This window comes from Heterocephalus glaber, unplaced genomic scaffold (genome assembly GCF_053883595.1).
Source record: "Heterocephalus glaber isolate CG9 unplaced genomic scaffold, H.glaber_assembly_v1.0 deba00001564, whole genome shotgun sequence".
In the NCBI taxonomy this organism is placed as follows: Eukaryota; Metazoa; Chordata; class Mammalia; order Rodentia; family Bathyergidae; genus Heterocephalus; species Heterocephalus glaber.
Window position 1 is genome coordinate 3,633,366 of NW_028258351.1, and position 17,610 is coordinate 3,650,975.

General features: G+C 52.4%; 2 protein-coding genes and 1 long non-coding RNA gene across 6 annotated transcripts; 2 read left to right on the plus strand and 1 right to left on the minus strand.

The window, feature by feature from the left end:
- The first annotated feature begins 10 nt into the window (after window positions 1-10).
- Dhrs11 (dehydrogenase/reductase 11) lies at window positions 11-8,242 on the plus strand. Of its 3 annotated transcripts, XM_004870403.4 has the most exons (7): window positions 49-410; window positions 3,067-3,276; window positions 5,643-5,737; window positions 6,374-6,503; window positions 7,154-7,246; window positions 7,443-7,508; window positions 7,629-8,242. In XM_004870403.4, the coding sequence occupies exons 1-7, from the start codon at window positions 75-77 to the stop codon at window positions 7,668-7,670; spliced, it is 972 nt and encodes a 323-aa protein (XP_004870460.1). In that variant the 5' UTR covers window positions 49-74; the 3' UTR covers window positions 7,671-8,242. The 3 variants fall into 3 exon arrangements, with proteins under 3 accessions (XP_021104332.1, XP_021104333.1, XP_004870460.1); XM_021248674.2 differs by lacking the exon at window positions 6,374-6,503 and having other exon boundaries at window positions 43-410; XM_021248673.2 differs by lacking the exons at window positions 5,643-5,737; window positions 6,374-6,503; window positions 7,154-7,246; window positions 7,443-7,508; window positions 7,629-8,242 and adding an exon at window positions 3,435-3,987 and having other exon boundaries at window positions 11-410.
- LOC106008216 (uncharacterized) lies at window positions 3,993-8,971 on the minus strand. The gene is made up of 3 exons (XR_001182677.3): window positions 8,585-8,971; window positions 8,244-8,355; window positions 3,993-6,392 (listed from the first exon to the last, which is right to left on the minus strand). It is a non-coding gene; the product is annotated as an uncharacterized LOC106008216 (long non-coding RNA).
- Window positions 8,972-9,041: 70 nt separating this feature from the next.
- Mrm1 (mitochondrial rRNA methyltransferase 1) lies at window positions 9,042-14,900 on the plus strand. Of its 2 annotated transcripts, XM_004870402.3 has the most exons (5): window positions 9,042-9,770; window positions 9,968-10,061; window positions 13,610-13,742; window positions 13,839-13,958; window positions 14,281-14,900. In XM_004870402.3, the coding sequence occupies exons 1-5, from the start codon at window positions 9,220-9,222 to the stop codon at window positions 14,436-14,438; spliced, it is 1,056 nt and encodes a 351-aa protein (XP_004870459.1). In that variant the 5' UTR covers window positions 9,042-9,219; the 3' UTR covers window positions 14,439-14,900. The 2 variants fall into 2 exon arrangements, with proteins under 2 accessions (XP_004870459.1, XP_021104330.1); XM_021248671.2 differs by lacking the exons at window positions 13,610-13,742; window positions 13,839-13,958.
- Window positions 14,901-17,610: the final 2,710 nt, after the last annotated feature.

Here is a 17,610-nt window from a genome sequence, read left to right on the forward strand (position 1 = left end):
GGCCAGACCGGAAGGGGCGGGGCATCGGCTGGCACAGGGGGTGGGGCGCCAGGCCGCGGGCGTCCTCCGGCGGGATGTGGCCGGGCGCGGAGGACCGGAGGGCGGAGCCTCGGCCTGAGGCCGGCCAGCATGGGGGTGGGCCGAGGCGCGGCTCAAACGCGAGCAGGTTGGCAGCCGCTGCCGGGGCAGTGACAAGGGAGCGGCCGAACCTCGCCAGCCAGGGGCGAAGCTCTGTGAGCGAGGTGGGCGGGCGGCTCGGGACTATGGCCAGGGCGGGCATGGAGAGGTGGCGCGACCGGCTGGCACTGGTGACAGGAGCCTCGGGGGGCATCGGCGCAGCCGTGGCCCGGGCCTTGGTCCAACAGGGACTGAAGGTGGTGGGTTGTGCCCGCACCGTGGGCAACATCGAGGTAAGGCCTCTCTGGGAAGCGAGGACGCTCTGGGGACGTCGTTTCCGCGGGGCAGGGGAGTCGCGGGAGCCGGGCCAAGACCCTCCAGTCACTGCCTGTCACCCCAGGGCCATTTGTCACGTGTTTAGGGACAAGAAGAATGAATCCCTAGCAGGAGAGGCCTCTTGGATCCCTTAGGGCAGGCTTCCGCCTTGGCTTTAGGTCGTTGTCTTTTGAGGAGTCATTTACCCCTGACAGCTCCTGCTCCCAGTGTACCGAATCTCTGAGCCCTGGCACTCCCCCACTTCGGCCCTCCTGGTCCCCTTCCCCAACGAGCTGGGCTGAGGAAAGGGGAAGTCAGAGATCAGGGGCCAGCTGTGCAGCCAGGGTGAAGGAGAGCTTTCTAGCTTCAGCGGCTAGGTTGGCTTCCTCTGGTCGCCAGACCTCACCCACCACGCCAAAGTGCTGGCCAACCAGAGGTGCAGGAGCTTGAGGATTTGAATGTTTGACCCAGACTGAGGGTGAGCCTGGGGTGGGAGCTTTTTTGAAGAACCACTCCCCACCCCTATCAATCTGAAGGTTAACCTATACCCTGATGAGGGCAGGAGGGATGAATGGAATGATTACTGGTAGATTTTTCTCTAATTCATTTTTCTAGATTGGACTGAGTAGGTGAAACAGGGCAATGAATATGTAAATCCTGAGGGGACAAGGCAATGTGGGTCCAGAGCTTCTAGTTTTTCTCTTACCATGGAGTTGGAAACTCCCAGAGTTATGAGCAACAAGAGATCAGAGAAAAAGGAAATGAAGTTGGCTATTTGAGGGTAGGAGGAAGGAGACAAGAGAAATTCCCATTGTAGGTTGTTTTTGGAGTTGGTGTTCCAAGACCACTCTCAGGGGCTAAGACTAGTGCTCAGTTGCAGGGCTGTCCCTCTACCATCTCTCAAAGTCCCCAAGTAGAGAAAGGGTGAGGAGGTCTTGGGTGGGGGCAGAGGGAGAAGGTACACAGGAAGAACTGTCCCCTCCCCTGCTGCTGACCAAAGGTACACTTTATAACCTCCCAGATAATCCCAAGGTCATCAGGCTCAACCATTGCCCCACTCTGCCCCTCCCTTTCTCCTATGCTGAGAAGCTCAGGGGCCAGCCCCAGCCTTGGAGCCCAGAGGATCAGGTCAGGGGTTAGACAATTGGATTGCCTAATTCGGAAGCCACTCTTTCCTTCTATTCCCCTTCCCCAAGCTGGCCAATAAAGGGGATCCCCAGGCAGATCACTGAGCTCCAGGAAGACTCCATGTCAGGAAGGGAGAATGCCTGTATTGTGGGAGGACTGCCATGATTTCAGATCATTTAAGGGGAGGTGGTCCAGTGGCACAGGTGGGCCAATGAGAAGGCAGTGACAGGGAGAAATAAATTCTCAGCCCCTCCTTTCTGGCTTTCCGAAGGGGGACTTTAAGTCTAGAGGAGGAAGGGAAGTTCCATGCTAGAGGAGGGAAGAATTCCAGGCTTTCTGGCTTCATTGATTGGTTCATTCATTGATGTTACACCAGAGTTTGGGTTCTGGATTTCTACAGAGAGAAACTCTGTTTTCCTGAAGTGGTCATGGGTAATAAAATCAGGTGGAAAGGGGCTTCTGAGGCCCAGAGTAGTATACCTTTTGAACTCACAGAATGTTAAAGCAGAAAAGAATTTCTTCAGTCACCTGATCCGGCCCTTTATTCCTAGCTTGGCTTAGGAGGAGGAAGGGGCTCCAGGCCAGGGCAGCTGGCCAAACTGGCCTTCCTCTAGGGCTCCCCCTCCCCCTCCCACAATGTACACAGTCACCTTCCCAAGGCTCAAGTGCCTGCCCGGTCACTGGCCTCCAAGGCCATGCAGCCCGTTTTCTTCCTGCTCCTAAATGTCAGCTCCCCTCACAGTCATCTCAGTGGCCCTGGTTTTTGTGAGCTTTCTCAGGAGAGAGGCACAGGAAATACCCAGTGTCATCTCTCACCTGACTCACCCCATAGGGTCCAGGGAAATCTTGGGATGGAGGGTGGTGTGCCAGGGTTCTAGAAAGATCAGATTTGTCCTGATGTCCTCACCCCTCCTAGAGAGAGGGAGAGGGGGGATTGGCAGGTGTGTGCTGCTGAAAGGTGTGAGTATGTACCTTTGAGTTCAGCCAAGCTGACTGCAGTTTGAAGGGGAGGATGATGGTTCCGTGATGAGCTCTTCTGGGAAGGGTTGGTTGACACTAGGGGGAGGAAGGGAAGGGAGGTCTTGGAGCAGTCAGCTCAGAGACTGCTGGCATTGGTAGAAGAAGCGGGAGGTGGGGTGAAAGGTTTCTTTTATTACTTGCAGACAGAGGAGATGTTCTTGATGGGAAAGAGGCAGAAAAGAGATCTCCCTCCATTGCCAGGATCCCTGCCCACCTTCTCCCTCCTTAGAACAGAAGGCTTGCATTTATACTTGAGGTTCCTCCGTTGGTCTGCACAATTTTGCTCCCCTCCTCCCCTGAGAGTGCCCTTAGCCCCTGGACTTTGACCAAAGAGGACAAGCTTTGGGGATGGACAGTCCTAACATCTTTGTGGCCAAAAGGCAGCTCTCAAAGGGGAGAGTTTTATGATGGGAGGGAGGGGAGATGTGGGTGGGAGGTGTGGGAGTGAGCAGCTCACCCCAGTTAGACCCCTGTTGGGTTTCATAGGAGCTGGCTGCTGAATGTAAGAGTGCAGGCTACCCCGGGACTTTGATCCCCTACAGATGTGACCTGTCGAATGAGGAGGACATCCTCTCCATGTTCTCTGCTGTCCGCTCTCAGCACAGTGGTGTGGACATCTGTATCAACAATGCTGGCTTGGCCCGGCCTGATAGCCTGCTGTCAGGCAGCACCAGCGGCTGGAAGGACATGTTCAACGTAAGGGCTCAGGGGCCTGGGGCAGTGTGGGCGGGGGCTGGGAGGAGAGCAGAGCTGGGTCTGTGAGCTGGAGGCTGGAGGGATAGGATATTCAGTAAGACCTTTGGCTTCCTGCTAGGGGCATCTTCACTCTCCCCTTCTTCTTCCCCTACCAGCAGGGTAGTAAGTGGGTACATGCCCATATCTTCTCAGCTCTCCTTTCCTTTGTGCTCCGGGTGTGGTTCTTCAAGTCTAGACTGATTCTGCCATATTGGAAGAAAGACTGGTATGGAAGAGAACTGCTGTTTACTGAATGTCCCTGTGTATCAGCAATGTGTGGTATGCTTGAGAACATGGTCTTAAAGGATGAAAAGGAACAGAGAAAAGAGATAATATCCTTACCCAGTCCTGCTATCAAGCAGGGTATCATCAAGCAGGTTACTGTCTCTGAGCTTCCATCTTGTCACATTTAATTGGGGTGAACACCCTGTGTCATCAGTATCTGGGGTCACAAACTCCAGTGTTCCCTAGGTCAAGGTAATACATAAAGGAATGAAGTAAGCCAAGTGTGGTCTGCAGTGCATGAGAGAAATGTGTTCACTGCTCAAATCCGAGAGAGTTGCTCTCTAATAGTGTGGACGATCTTGCAATTTCTTTAAGAGAAGCAGAGAGCCTGTATTTTTATGTGACACTCCCACCTGTCCCATTCACTAAAACATCAGGTCCACCAGGGCAAGGACTTTTGTCTGTTTTATTTTCTGGGACAGCTCCACTCATAAGCCCTCCACAGATACTTATTGAATGAATGAGTATGTGTTGGGAAAGTATTTATTTATTGTGGTGCTAGGGATTGAACACAGGGTTTTGTGTATGCTATGCAAGTGCCCTACCATTGAACTATTTCACAAACCCTTTTTTGATATTTTAAAGCCAATACATAGGCCAAACACAGCCTTCAGGAATAGGTATTCAACTTCTGGGCTGCATTGTGGGGGAAGCATTAGGGTATGATGAAAGTATTCTGAAAAGCTGAAAGCAGTGTCCAAACAGGATGCTTCTTTTCTCTCATAATCCTTTCATACCTGCATTGGTAGATTTTGTATTTGTTTTGGGGTTTTTTTGTGTTTTTTTTGGTACTGGGATCGAACTCGGGACTTTGCACTTTCGAGGCAGGCGGTGGCACCACTGAGCTAAATTCCCAGCCCCTGCATTGGTAGATTTTGTATCTAATAGGTGCTTGGGCCTGGAAATGAAACAGTGAACAATGGAAAGGAAGGCACTGTCCTCAGAGAGCCTTCTGGGGGATCCCGGTGACGGCCCTTACCTACTACAGTGGGTCTCTAAACTTGGATCTCAACTTGCCCATCTGTAAAATAAGGGACTTACATCTCTAAGCCCCCCTTTTGGATGAACGTTGTCTATTAGGATCATTCTGGGCGGCATCTTCTTCCCCATCCTGGCCCCTAGATGTAGGAGATTTCCTCACTTGGTCCCAGGGGTTCATTTCTCCTTTCCATCTGCCCCACAAAGCTACCTGCTAAGAGGACCAGAAACAGGGCTGAGAACCCTCCTATGTTCCAGGACCCATCATCTTGCTGCCACCATGAGTACGAGGAAGGTTCACACTGAGAGTTCTCTATCCGATGCCTGGTTGACACCTGATAAAGAGAGCCAGCTAGTATCTGCCAGCAGGTCTCTCTTCCCAAGAGGCACAAGGTCCAACTGAAAGCTTTATCAAAGCTTGTCCTCCTGGCCTGGAGGCTGAGGGGTGGGCCTGGGCAGGTGCTTCACAGCCGATATTGCTTCAGGCCTCTGTTGCATGAAGGGTAGGGATTTGGGGTCACATCTGCCAGAGGGAGCAGGAGTGGCAAGTGACCCTACTTCCAGGTGGGACACAGGCTGAAGGCAGGTATAAAAGGCAGGAGGGTAGGCCGTCCTCCTCCTCCTCACCTACAGAGAGGGGACAGGAGCAGAGTGGCAGGCTGAGCAAGGTGGGGGGAGGCTGGGGTCTGTGCTTCAGGAGATTCTTAAAGCCTTTGAGGGAGGTTTTCAGTCTGTGTGGGAGGGAGTAGATATAGGGACACTGTCACAGAGAAGGGTAAGCTATTTGGGGAAGAAAAGGAGATGGTTCTCTAAAGCAGAGGTGGCTAAGCTAGTCTCCTGGGTCCAGCTGGGTTTGGGGGGTTTCCTTTCCTACTTGGGGGGTCAGCCAAGAGAAGAACTATCTGCTGTCAGCTTTTCTGGAAGGTGCACCTACATGGAAGGTCTCTGGGAGGACCTGGACACTGGAATGTCACACCACCCTCTCCCCATGGAGCTCAGCAGCTCCATCAGCTGGTCTGTTGGGCCCAAGCTGGAAACACCCCATTGCCTCCCCTGGCTCACAGGTGAATGTGCTGGCGCTCAGCATCTGCACCCGGGAAGCCTACCAGTCCATGAAGGAGCGCAGTGTGGATGACGGGCACATCATTAACATCAACAGGTGAGGGTGGGCGCCGGAGGTGGAGCCCAGGTAACCGTTGGCCTCCATACTGGGTAATCTGCTGTAGCACATGTGAGCTCTATGGGCCCCAGTTTCTTTGCTGGTAAAATGGGGATTTCATTCCAACTTAATATCCAAATGGCATGATTGTGGTGAGGGAAAAATTGTTGTCCAGTGCCAGCCCCTGGTTGCTGAGGTGGGCAGCACAGCCCCTTCTGTCTGCAAGTCAAAACCTGAGGACTCTCCTGGGACTGAGCATCTCCATCCTCCAGGCCCTGAAACAAACCCTCCTGGTGGCACAAAGAGACCATACAGGTTCTGCCTTGGGGGAGCCCCAATCCGAGGGGGGCAAAGGCTCCTTCCTGGCTCACAGGTTCCCCAGTAGAGCTGTGTCCTTGAGCACACAGATAGAGTGGCAGTGCTTCTGATATCCAGAATGACCCAGATAGTTCATTCCATGGTCAACAGAAGGATGACTTTAAGGCAGAGGAAGGTTACAAGAGCTGCTGGGATATCAGGCTAGGTGGCTGAAGGCTTCCTGTCTGCCTCTGGGTAGCGAGATGGACCAGAAAGTCAGGGAGCACTGCCAGTTTCTGCAGAGCTTCACTCTCTCCTCTCCACCCTCCTTCCGCGCAGCATGTGTGGCCACCGAATCCTACAAGACAGTGTGATGCATTTCTATACCGCAACCAAGTATGCTGTCACTGCGCTGACTGAGGGACTGAGGCACGAGCTTCGGGAGGCCCAGTCCCACATTCGAGCCACGGTGAGGCTGTGGCCTACCCCTGGTGGGGACAAGGTGGGCAAAGGCCCTCCCACCTTCATGTGCTGCCCAGGAAGCCCTGTCCAGGGTGGGCTGCTGAGAGCCCCTGGGAGTGGACAGGGTACAGAACTCCTGGGCTCTGCTGTCACATGCGTGGTCCTACTCAGTCCTTGAGGATCCTCATTTCATTCATCCAGAAGCCAGTGACCACACTTAGACTTAAAGGTGGGAGAAGGCTGACTTCAGGGAAACATGGTGGAATAAGACTAAGAGAAAGCAAGGGACTATGGGAAGCCAGGTATACATGGCCTGGATAGCAGGATTCTGGGCTCTTCCCTTGAGGGCTGGATGACCTTGGACAATCATTGAACTTCTTCTAGGATTAGCTTTCTCATGTGGAGAAAGGAGTTGATGATCTCCTCCTGATTGTGAGGCTTTAAGGAACCCCACTTTGTAAAGGACTTACCTGGCTGTGTAGATAGTTGGGAACATCATGATCATTGCCAATGACATCTTTGGAGGGAGGGGTCAGTATCTGGACATTGGACAGCCATCCCTGGGAAGCCGGGCCCTGTGGCCTCCATCCTTTCTCCCCACCCTACCCAAGGCCTGGCAAAGGTCTACCCCTGAACAGGCCCTCTCTGTTGGCCCAGTGCATCTCTCCAGGCTTGGTGGAGACACAGTTCGCCTTCAAACTCCATGACAAGGACCCTGAGAGAGCAGCTGCTACCTATGAATGCATCAAGGTGGGGCCCAGTAAAGGCAGCTCCTAGGTGAAGGCAAAGGGAACCCTGGCCTTCAGACTCCACCCTTCTGGCCAGTTTATCACCCCTCCTGGAGGGCTGGGGTGGGAATATGGATGCTGGAGAGGACCTCCATGGTGGGGAGGAACTTGGGTCCATTCTATCCTTGTCTCTCAATTCTTTACCTTGGTGCTCTTAGTGTCTCAAACCCGAGGATGTGGCTGAGGCTGTCATCTACGTCCTCAGCTGTCCCCCACATGTCCAGGTGAGTCTAGCCTTGACTGTCCACGCCCTGGAAGAGTCTAACCATCCCCAGAGAGGGGAGTAGGGAGGCCTTAAGAGGGTGGGGAGTGTCCAGCCACCTCAAGCCTTGTGCCTTCCACAGATTGGAGACATCCAGATGAGGCCCACGGAACAGGTGACCTAGTGTCCAGTGGGGAGCTCCTCCTCTCTGCCCCTCATGGCTTGGCTCCTGCCTGTGGATTTTAGGTGTTGATTTCTGGACCCCTGGATTCCACTTTCTAACCCCACCCCCACCAAGGGCTAGAAAATTTGTAAAAGGTTTTAAAATCAGCTTGTCAAATTATTTCCAATGCAAATGTGAAAAAATGGGCAGGGCAAAGGAGGTGGGGTCCATGATTATTTTACCTGTTAGTTTGTTCTGGGTCCCTTTCTTGGGCTCCTTGGCCTTTGTCTGCTCTCCTAAGTCTCTTTCTTCTCTTTGATCTGGGAATGGGAATGTGGCCTAAAGGGAGGCTTCCCTCTATCTTCTTGCATCCCAGCCTCTTCCCTTCAGGGTTGAGGTGGCAGAGAGAGTCCCTCACCTTATATTCGAATGGTTATCCAGGTCTCCAGCCCTCCCCGCCCCCCGCCGCCAGCTCTCCACCCCAATCTTGGCTTCCTGCCTCCAGTGAGGTCATCACTCCCTTCAATGACAGCAGAATACCAGAGCCTGACTTCACTGTGATGATTAAAAAAGGAAAAATGGCAACCAACCTACCTTGGTTTCAGGAGTGTCTTTCAATTGTTCCCCCTTCTCCGTGGTCAGAGAGATTGTGTCTCAGAATTTCTTCAAGGTGAGTGGGAGGCCGGGTCGGTTTGGGGCATCTCTCCTGGAGTTCGGATTACCACAGGAAAGGGTTGGATTAGGTCTTGAAAATGGACAGGTGTTTCCGAAGACAAAGAGAAGGCATACAGATGTGCAAGGTTGGGGCCCCTGTAAGAGCGTGCAGTGTTGTGTGAACTACACACAACTTCGTGCAGGAGCAAGGTGGGGATGCAAAGGTGGCCCCTGCCTGTGTCACTGGGGGTCTGAGTGCCGAGGAGCAGTCTGGCTCTTACCTGTGGCCAGCCCGATCAGCTGGCTTCTTGGCAGAGACTCGACAGGCTCACAGCTGTCCCTTCGGGAGAGAGTCAGCGGCCAAAGAGTGGGAAGAATCTCCCGGGTCCTGCTGACCGGTAGTGAGGGTTTGACAAGAAGCTTCTGAGGACAGTCACCGGCAGCTGGATGTAGGAAGGGAGCCACCAAGGTTGAACAGGAAGGCCATGAGATTCCTGAAATTGTCCTTTGCTGCTGCTTGGGTGAATGAGCCCTCCAGCCCCCAGCTACCTGGGACTTCTCCGCAAACTGGGTACCGCCAGCGAGGTAGGGTCAGCTCAGCTTCAGCACTGTCTCCCCACCGGGGGCGGTGGAGGGCGCGGATCAGCCAGCCCGGCAGGGGGCACTATAGGGATGTCCTGCGGGTTGGGCATGCGCAGTGCACTGCTGGGCAGGGGGCGGGCCTCCGGAACCCGGAAGCGGAAGGCCAGTGTGGGAACCCGGGAAGGAAATAGCTGTAGCTCAGTAGTTGGTTTCAGGGCAGTCCTGGAGTAGGTAGCCGGGGCTGTCTGTCCTTGTCTGAAGGAACAGAGTGAGGACAGCTGTCGGGTCCTCTTCACCTGAATGTGAGCATCGAGTTCCCAGCGCAGCCCGTGCTATGGGGCTGCTCTGGACCATCAGGGCCGCGACCCGCGGTTGCTCGGATCGCCTCGTCGCCCGTCATTTCTCCCAAGCGGCTCGGCGAGAGGTGCGGCCTGGTGGGGAGGAACTAAGGCGCCTGCGGCTGGATGACTTGGCCCCGACCCCACGGCTAGAGCTGCTGTTTGGCCTGTCCCCCTGTCTCTTGGCTCTGCGGGCCGCCCGCCGCCGCGTGGCCCGGCTCCTGCTCCAGGCCGGCGGGGCTGGCCTACAGGAGGCGCGGGCCGAGCTGCTCCGGACCGCAGAGGCGCGGGACATCCCAGTTCTTCGGCCCAGGCGGCAGAAGCTGGATGCCCTGTGCCACTACCAGATGCATCAAGGCGTCTGCATGGAGGTGACTCCTCTGCGGCCCCAGCCGTACACTGAGCCCGGGGAGGCGAGCCCAAGCGATGACCCCCAGCAGCTGTGGCTGGTCCTTGAGGGGCTCCAGGATCCCCGGAATCTTGGTGCTGTGCTGCGTTCCGCTCACTTCCTCGGCGTGGACAAAATCATCATCAGCCGCAGAAACAGGCACGGGCATCCCTTATTTCCCGCGTGGCCAAGTAGGAGGCACAACCGAGTTCCTAACCACCTTGGCCTTTGGGTGCTCCCTCAGACATGCCGCACCATCGCCAAGCTCCTCACCCTAAGCCCTGGGAGCCCGGGAGTGGGTGGGGCGCGAGGCTTAAGATCGCCCAGCCTAAAGGGGGAATGGGGAATCTTTGCAGCTGCCCGCTCACTCCAATAGTCAGCAAGGCCAGCGCGGGGGCTATGGAGGTGATGGACGTGTTCTCCACCAATGACCTGCCTGGTTTTTTACAGGTAATGAGGGGCGAGAGGGAAAAGAGCAGAAAGAGCCTGTAGCCCGACCACTTCAAAAGCTCTCAGCCAGCAGCGGATGGGGGAAGGGAACAGAGGAGGGGATGTTGACATGGATTCCTGTGGCTTCCTAAATCCCATTGGGAAGGGAAGGGTTCCGGAGAGTTTTTTTCTTAAACTACAAATGGAGTGCTGTCTGAAGTTAGGAACTTCCTGGAGTCATTCCCTCTTCTGTAAGTCTACCTCCTTGTCTCATTGCCGGCAGAGTAGTTCTCCAGTAGTCCTTCCTGGGGAGATCTGGGTTCCTTGAGTAGGGAGCATCTTGAAAGAATCGTTGAGCTAGACTTTTTAAGAAGTGTAAAGTTTATTGGGGAGACATGAAGGTGAGAATCTTTTTTTAAAATATTAATATGTTTGCAGCACATGGTAATTACAGCCATCGTGGGGACTTGGTACATGTACATAACACATCTTACTTCTTTTTACTTCCCCTTCCCTTCCCCTCCTCCTTCCATACCTCCCTCCAAAACCTGTATGAGTTTGATATCTAGGAAGGGCAAAGTTCAGCAAGCCCCTCTCCGGTTCCTATAGCTGTCTTCAGCTGTGTTTCCTTTGCTGGACACACGGGGGCAGTATTGCCCTGCATTTGGCAGCCCCTGTGCTACCTGCGCCCCCCCCCCCCCATCCCTCTTGAAAAGAAGGGGAAGAGCTCTGGGATGGGTTTAGAACAATACTGCCCAGTAAACACAACACAACTCTTACATATACTTTTGGATTTTCTATAGTAGCCACGTTGAAAAGTAAAAAGAAGCAGGTTGAAATTAATTTTGCTATTTTACCCAGTATATATACAATATTATCATTTCTACATAAATTCATTCAAACTATTATTATTGGGCTGGGGATTTAGCTCAGTGGTTCTGGCACCTGCCTTGAAAGCGCACAGTCCCGAGTTCGATCCCCGATACCAAAAAAAACCCAAAAACCCCCCAAACAAATAAACTATTATTATTAACTATCAGTGCAGTACTGGAGATTGAGGCCAGGGCTTTTTCATTGAGCTACATTCCCAACCTTTTTATTTTTTATTTTTTAATTTGAGATAGGATCTTGATAATTGCCCAGGCTGGGCTTGAACTTGCAATTCACCTGGCTTAACCCCCCCCCCCCCCCAAATAGCTGGGATTACAGGTGTGCTCCACTACCCCTGGCTCATTTTTATATTATTAATGAAATATTTTCTGTCTCACCTTAAAATGTTTACATATAGCACATCTGAATTTGGACTGGCCATATTTCAGTTGCTTAATAATCACGCAAAGCTAGTGGTTACTGTATGGAACAGCACATGTTTTGTGGCTGTGCTTCTCTTTGGGAGCCCCCAGCAGAGGAATGGTGGCCAAGCCCGTAGGAGAGGGGGTTCCCCCTCCTCACTTCCAGCCCCTGAACCAGTAGCTTCTGAAAAAACAAAAACACTGTACAGGGCACTTCCTAAAGCTCAAGTCATTACCTCTGCCTCGTCCCGTCAGCTGCCGGGCCCAGAGCGTTGTCTTCCCTCCTGTTACTGTGGGAGAACCAGAGGGCCAGGTGTGCTTGGTGCCCACCTGCAATCCCAGCTACACAGGCTGAGGCAGGAGCATCTCAAATTGGAGGCCAGCCTGGGCTACTTAGTGAGACCCTGTTCAAAAACAGAATTTAAAAAAGGACTAGGGGAATAGCTCAGTGGGAAAGTGCCTGCCTAACAGGCATGAAGGACTGAATTTAATCTCCAGTTCTAGGGGGAAGAAAGAGAAACAACTGGAGGTCCTCCAGGCAGAGGTTAGGACTGGGCCTCACCCCCTCCTGCCTACTCCAAGGCACTGCTCCAGGAGTTTCCCACCCCTCTTTTGCATCATCATCATGCCAGTAAACATTTTCTTCCCCTTCTGTCTTGACTTCTATCAGTTGGATCTTCAACCCCCAGCTACATCAAAGCCCTTGACAAGGTTGCAGAGCTCGTGTTGCTCTAGCCAAGGATCAGTCCTCAGTCCATCTGTCTTGGCAGAGATGACCGCACCCTCCTCCCTGTGAGACTCTTCAACCTGGATCTTGTCTTTTTCAGTGTTAGGGATCTAACCCAAGGCCTCCTGGAACAAGCTAGGCAGAGATTCTACCCCGGAGCCACGCTCTAGCCTACACTTCACCTGGTTTTCCTCCTGCCTCGCTGTACACTCTCAGAGTCATCTTTGATGATTCGCCCTCACCAGACCTCTAGACATTAGCATTTCCTAGGTCTCACGGCTTTAAATACCACCTGTATTCCAATGCCTCCTAAATGGAGACCCTTGCCTGGATCGTCTGGTTGCCTCCATAGCAGCTCTTTCTGTCTTGAGGCCATTTCACGCATTTCCAAAGCCTTCCTTCCAAGGGGGCTTACCCAGCCCAATTGATGGTAGCTCCATCCTGTTGGTGACTGAGCCCAGAAACTATGGCAACATCCTTGACTTCCTGTTCTCATGCCCATGTCCCCCGTCACCAAATCCTTCCAGCTTTACCGCGGAGTTCTTTCCATGCTCTCAGCATTTCTCACCATCCGTATGGCTGCCACCCTCGCCCGGCCACCAGCTCATCTTGACCGATTGTGGAAACCTCGCCAGTCTCCTTGCATTGCTCTTGGCGCTCAGCACAGCAGGCAGAGATTCTGTTGAAATATAAATCAGTCTTGTGTTGTTTCTCTGCTCCAACCTTTCAAAGCATTTCCATCTTGGAGTAAAAGTCAGAGTCCTTCCAGGGCCCTTTGAGGTCCTACCTCCATGATAGCGAATTGATGGCCTGTGTTGCCCCAGTGGGCACGAGCCCTCTGTTAGCACATAAGCCAAGTTGCCATGTTGTTTTTTCTAAACTAAAACCCCAGTATTCAGGCTTAATTGCAGTGTTGGCACTTGGCGATAAATAAGTGGGTTTGGGAATGCAGTTTGGGCACTCGGTCTCTAAAAGGCTCGTCATCACGGCCCTACCTTTTGTGGCCATTGTTCCGTCTACCTTACTTTTCCTCAGATATGCAAGGTAAGTGAGGCCTTTGTACTCGAAGATCTCTGCGTGGAATATTCTTCCCCTAAAGCTCTGCATGATGCTGTCTGATCATCTTCAGGTCTGTACTCAAATGTTACTTCAAGGAGGCTTTTCCTAAATGCTTCCACAAGGCTGAGATTTTGGTCTTTTTTTTTTTTTTTCCTAGTAGTGGGGATTGAACCCAGGGGTGCTACATCCCCAGCCCTTTTTAATTTGAGACCGGGTCTCCCTGTGTTTCCTTGGCTGGCCTTGAACTTGAAATCCTCTGACTCAGCCTTCAGAGTGGCTGGAGTGACGTGTGCTCCCTGTGCCTGGCACAGTCTGTGTTGTTTGTTCATGGCCCTATCCCCAGTTTCTGGAGCCAAGCCTGGCTGGGTTGAAGTATTTAGTAACTGTTGACTAAATTGAATGGATCTGAGTGATTGCAAGGCTGTGCTCCTCCTTGGCCAGGCTCTGATGAAGATAGGATGAGCGAGAACTTGGTGTCTCCTCTTTTTCAGGCCAAAGCTGGACAGGGCTGGCTCGTAGCTGGCACGGTGGGCAGTCTGGCGCCTGAGATTTCCCAGTCCTCCAAGATACCTGTCACTAGTTGCTTAGAGTTCCTCTGGGACCGGCCTACTCTCCTTGTGCTGGGTAGGTAGATGACCCTGCTTTTCTCTGCTCAGATACACATGTCTTGAGCTCTTGGGTGTGCAGCAGGGCTTCCTAACCTCTGCCTGTGCTCTGCAGGGAATGAGGGCTCTGGTCTGTCCCAGGAGGTGCAGGCCTCCTGCCAGCTTCTCCTTACTGTGCTACCTGGTCGTCAGCTGCCTCCTAGACTTGAGTCTTTGAATGTGTCTGTGGCTACAGGTGAGTCTACTCCCCTTTCTTTCTTTTTTTTTTTTTTTAGTACCGGGGATTGAACTCGGGTCCTTGCGCTTGTGCAGCAGGCAGCGAAACCACTGAGCTAAATCCCCAGCCCTACTCCCCTTTCTTGGTGTCCTCTAATCACACAGAGGTAGCTTCCTTCTCATCCCATTTTTCTGGCTTCACGCTGAATAAGCTACTCAATCTTGCCCTGTATCAGTTGCTTTCAGTGCAACTTGGGGAAAATTTTGAAGATGAAATGAGGAAGTACCTGACCTGTGTCAAAGCCTTCATACGTGGTCCTTCCTCTCCTCTGTCCCTGCAGGAATTCTTCTTCACTCCATTTGCAGCCAGAGGAAGGGTTTCTCTGCAGAGGAGGAAAGGGGGCAACTTCTCCAGGACCCTCCAGTGGAAGGACTCAGATTGGCTCAACACCCAGGACTGTGTTCGGGATCAGAAAGAGAAAGGCACAAAGAGGGCTGAGGGGCCATCTGAGCTGTGGGGTACCCGAGTCAGGGTGGCTACAACGCCACCCGTGTGCTACAGTCTGCCTGCATGGGGAGCTAAGGCCCTGTTTATTGACTCCAATGAACTGTGGGGCAGGGGACTTTGAAGTAGAGACCAGAGGAAGTTCAGCCTCCTGTTTTGATGTTGGGCTTGCAGTTGGAGATGGTAGTTTGCTGATTTCCAGGGTGGGCTAGGATGGATGGTGTCTGGGCGCTGCCTGGAAGCCAAAGGAACTGTGCTTCAGGAGGGACCCAACCCAGGGGTCTGATTCTGTGGTGCACCCGAGTGTGGGAATGTTGAGAGGCCGAGGGCCTCGTGCAGGCAGACAACTGCCCCTCTGTGTCCCACAGTGCCTGTCTTTGTCCTCATGTGCCTGGGAACCCTGGTCTGCACCTACCCCTTAGCCCTGTGAGGATGAAATAAAACCATTCAACAAGAGAGTGTGTCTGATTCTTCCAGTAGGTGGCGGCCTCGCTCTTTAGTCCACAGTTTATGAGAAGCTTTTGTAGCTACCTGGGGAAACTCTTGGCCTCAGCCCCACCAGACCGGGAAAGTTAGCAAATACCCTGCCTTACTGCCACCCCCTGCTCCCCACTCCCACCCCCAGGGACCCAGCAGTTAATCCACTGAACCAAAGCCCTCACCTTTGAGTCTGCAAGGTGGTTGAGGACAGGCTTGCTGTTTTGGTTTGGTTTGGTTTGGTTTTGGGGTTTGGGGGGGGGGGTTTGGTACCAGGGACCTTATGCTTGTGATGCAGGCAGTGACAGCTTACTGTTTATTGTACAAACCAGACAGGTGGTGTTCCTGGGATATATAATGAAAATTATATATCCTTTGTACCTTTTTGAATTCTTTTTTCTTTTTCCAGTACCAGGGATTGAACTCAGGACCTTGTGCTTGCCAGGCACGTTCGGTGCCACTGAGCTACATCCCTGGCCCAACAGATGGTACTCCTTCACTAGGGTCCCACAGTGGAGCAGAACCTGCAGCACAAGTCTTGGCCTTGGCTGCACAGTGGACCCACTTAGCAGGCTTCAAAACAACACTGCCACAGCGGCTGAGGCCATGGGCCTGGGTACAACTTAGGTGCTAGGAGTTTTTTTCCTTTTACTTACTTATTTTGGCTAAGTTGCCCAGGCTATTCTTATACATGTGATCCTCTTGCTTCAGCCTCCTAAGTATCTGGCCCAGGCAACAGGAATTCTAAAACTCCCCAAAAGGATCTCATGTGAGAATCGGCAGGGCAGTGTTTCTCAGCCTTGGCATTGGGGCCCGATAATTCTCGACTGAGAGCAGCATTCCTGGCTTCTACCCACTTGGTACCAGTGGCTCTGCTGCCCCTCCAACTTAAACCAAAATGGTCTCCTGACATTGTCACATCATCCCCAATGGAGTACTGCTGCCCTGGACTAGGGTGGGGAGGACAAGGACTCCTGAAAGTCCCCCACACATCTGAGCCTCAGCTCCCTCCTAGATGAAGGGGAAATAAACCTACCTTCCTGGATTCCTGGGAGGAACAACAGGAACTGATGCCTTGTAGGTAATAGATGCTCAATGAATAGTACCCCCTTTCCTGTGGAATCTATCTGGCATGGGTTTATCTTGGAATTCTAGTTTTAATGCCAGTTTAGAACAAAATTTGGACTTGTTTCAAAAGGACCAAAGATCATGTAAAAGTCAAAGTTTTCCTCTCAAGAATGTGGACAAAAGGCCGAGGATTTAGCTCAGTGGTTTCACTGCCTGCCTCGCAAGCACAAGGTCCCGAGTTCGATCCCCAGTACCAAAAAAAAAAAAAAAAAAAGAATGTTGACAAAGCCCCCATCCCTGGACTCCACCGTTCCTCACCAGCACCTGTCCCTTTGAGCTGTGTCCCTCACTGACACGAAGTGTCTGAACTCTGCCTGTGTTTGCATCTTTCCCACTCCAGCCTCACCCTTGGCCAGGAGCCTAGCATGGTAATTTTTAACTGCGGCTGGACCTTGGAGCCACCAGGTCAGGGATGGGGAAAGTTTGTAGTATTCCAGACACCAGACTCATTAAGTAACAACCTCTAGGGAAGGAGCCAGGCATTGATATTTCCAGAAGATCCTCTAGCTGATACTGTGCCACTGGATTCAAGAGTCGCTGGCTTTTGAGCCACCTGCTCAGGTACAAGCAGGGTCCACAGTTACACCCCGAAGCATATTCACACCTGTGCTCGTCAGCTCATGTCTGGACGTTTGGGTCAGAGTGATCTTCCACTTGAGCCCAAGGGTGTTTGAAAGATGCAGGTTCTAGGCCTGGGTCCATGGCTCCCTTCCTAGATGGCTTCTTGGTCTCCCTGTCTCTAAAGCAGGACTAGTGCCATTAATGCCAGTTCTGTTCACCCCCTTCCCAACAGGAAGTTATGTTTTTGTTTTGCTTTGTTTTTTGAGATAAAGTCCCACTGTTCAGACTGGCCTTCAACCTTCTATGCAGCTCAAGCTGACCTTGAACTCATGGCAATCCTCCTGTCTCTGCCTTCCAAGTGCTGGGATTAGAGGCATGTGATACCACGCCAGGCTACCAACAGGGAAGTTATAAAAACAGAATGAGAGAATCTCATTAAGAATATTCTATTGAGCTAGGAATGTAGCTCAGCAGTAGTCACTTGCCTAGCATGTGCCCTGGGTTTGGTCCCTAGAATGGCAAAAACCAACCAACCAAGCTGTAAACTGAAGGGCCGTGCACCCTAGGACCAGCATGTATTAATACAGACCTTGATGTTATGATTGATTTTATGTGTCAGCTTGTCTGGGTCACAGGGTACCCGGATATTTGGTCAAAAATTACTCTTCAGTGTTTCTGTGAGGGTGTTTGTGGAAGAGATTAACATTTAAATCAGTAGCCAGCAGAGCAGAGTGCCTCCCTGTGTGAGTGGGCCACCTGCAGTCAGCTGAAGGCTTGAATAAAACAAAAGGGCAGAGTTCAAGGCCAGCCTGGACTTCGCAGGGAGACTGTGTCTCAAAAATAAATAAGTGAAACAAAAGGGCAACCACCCCAGGTGAGAGAATTCTTCCTGCTTTCAGAGTCAGCTGGGCATGGCCTCCTCCTGGGTCTTCAGCCTGCTGTCCTTTGGATGCAAGCTGTGCCATGGACTCTCTTGCTTCTGGCCTTCACCCTCAGGCTG

Excerpts from the sequence above, each read along its gene's own strand:
- Dhrs11 (XM_004870403.4), top strand. The coding sequence starts at position 75 with ATGTGGCCGGGCGCGGAGGACCGGAGGGCGGAGCCTCGGCCTGAGGCC. Across the intron at positions 6,504-7,153 it reads AGTCCCACATTCGAGCCACG|TGCATCTCTCCAGGCTTGGT; the intron begins GTGAGGCTGTGG and ends CTGTTGGCCCAG. Across the intron at positions 7,247-7,442 it reads CTACCTATGAATGCATCAAG|TGTCTCAAACCCGAGGATGT; the intron begins GTGGGGCCCAGT and ends TGGTGCTCTTAG.
- Mrm1 (XM_004870402.3), top strand. The coding sequence starts at position 9,220 with ATGGGGCTGCTCTGGACCATCAGGGCCGCGACCCGCGGTTGCTCGGAT. Across the intron at positions 9,771-9,967 it reads ATCATCAGCCGCAGAAACAG|CTGCCCGCTCACTCCAATAG; the intron begins GCACGGGCATCC and ends GAATCTTTGCAG. Across the intron at positions 10,062-13,609 it reads ACCTGCCTGGTTTTTTACAG|GCCAAAGCTGGACAGGGCTG; the intron begins GTAATGAGGGGC and ends CCTCTTTTTCAG.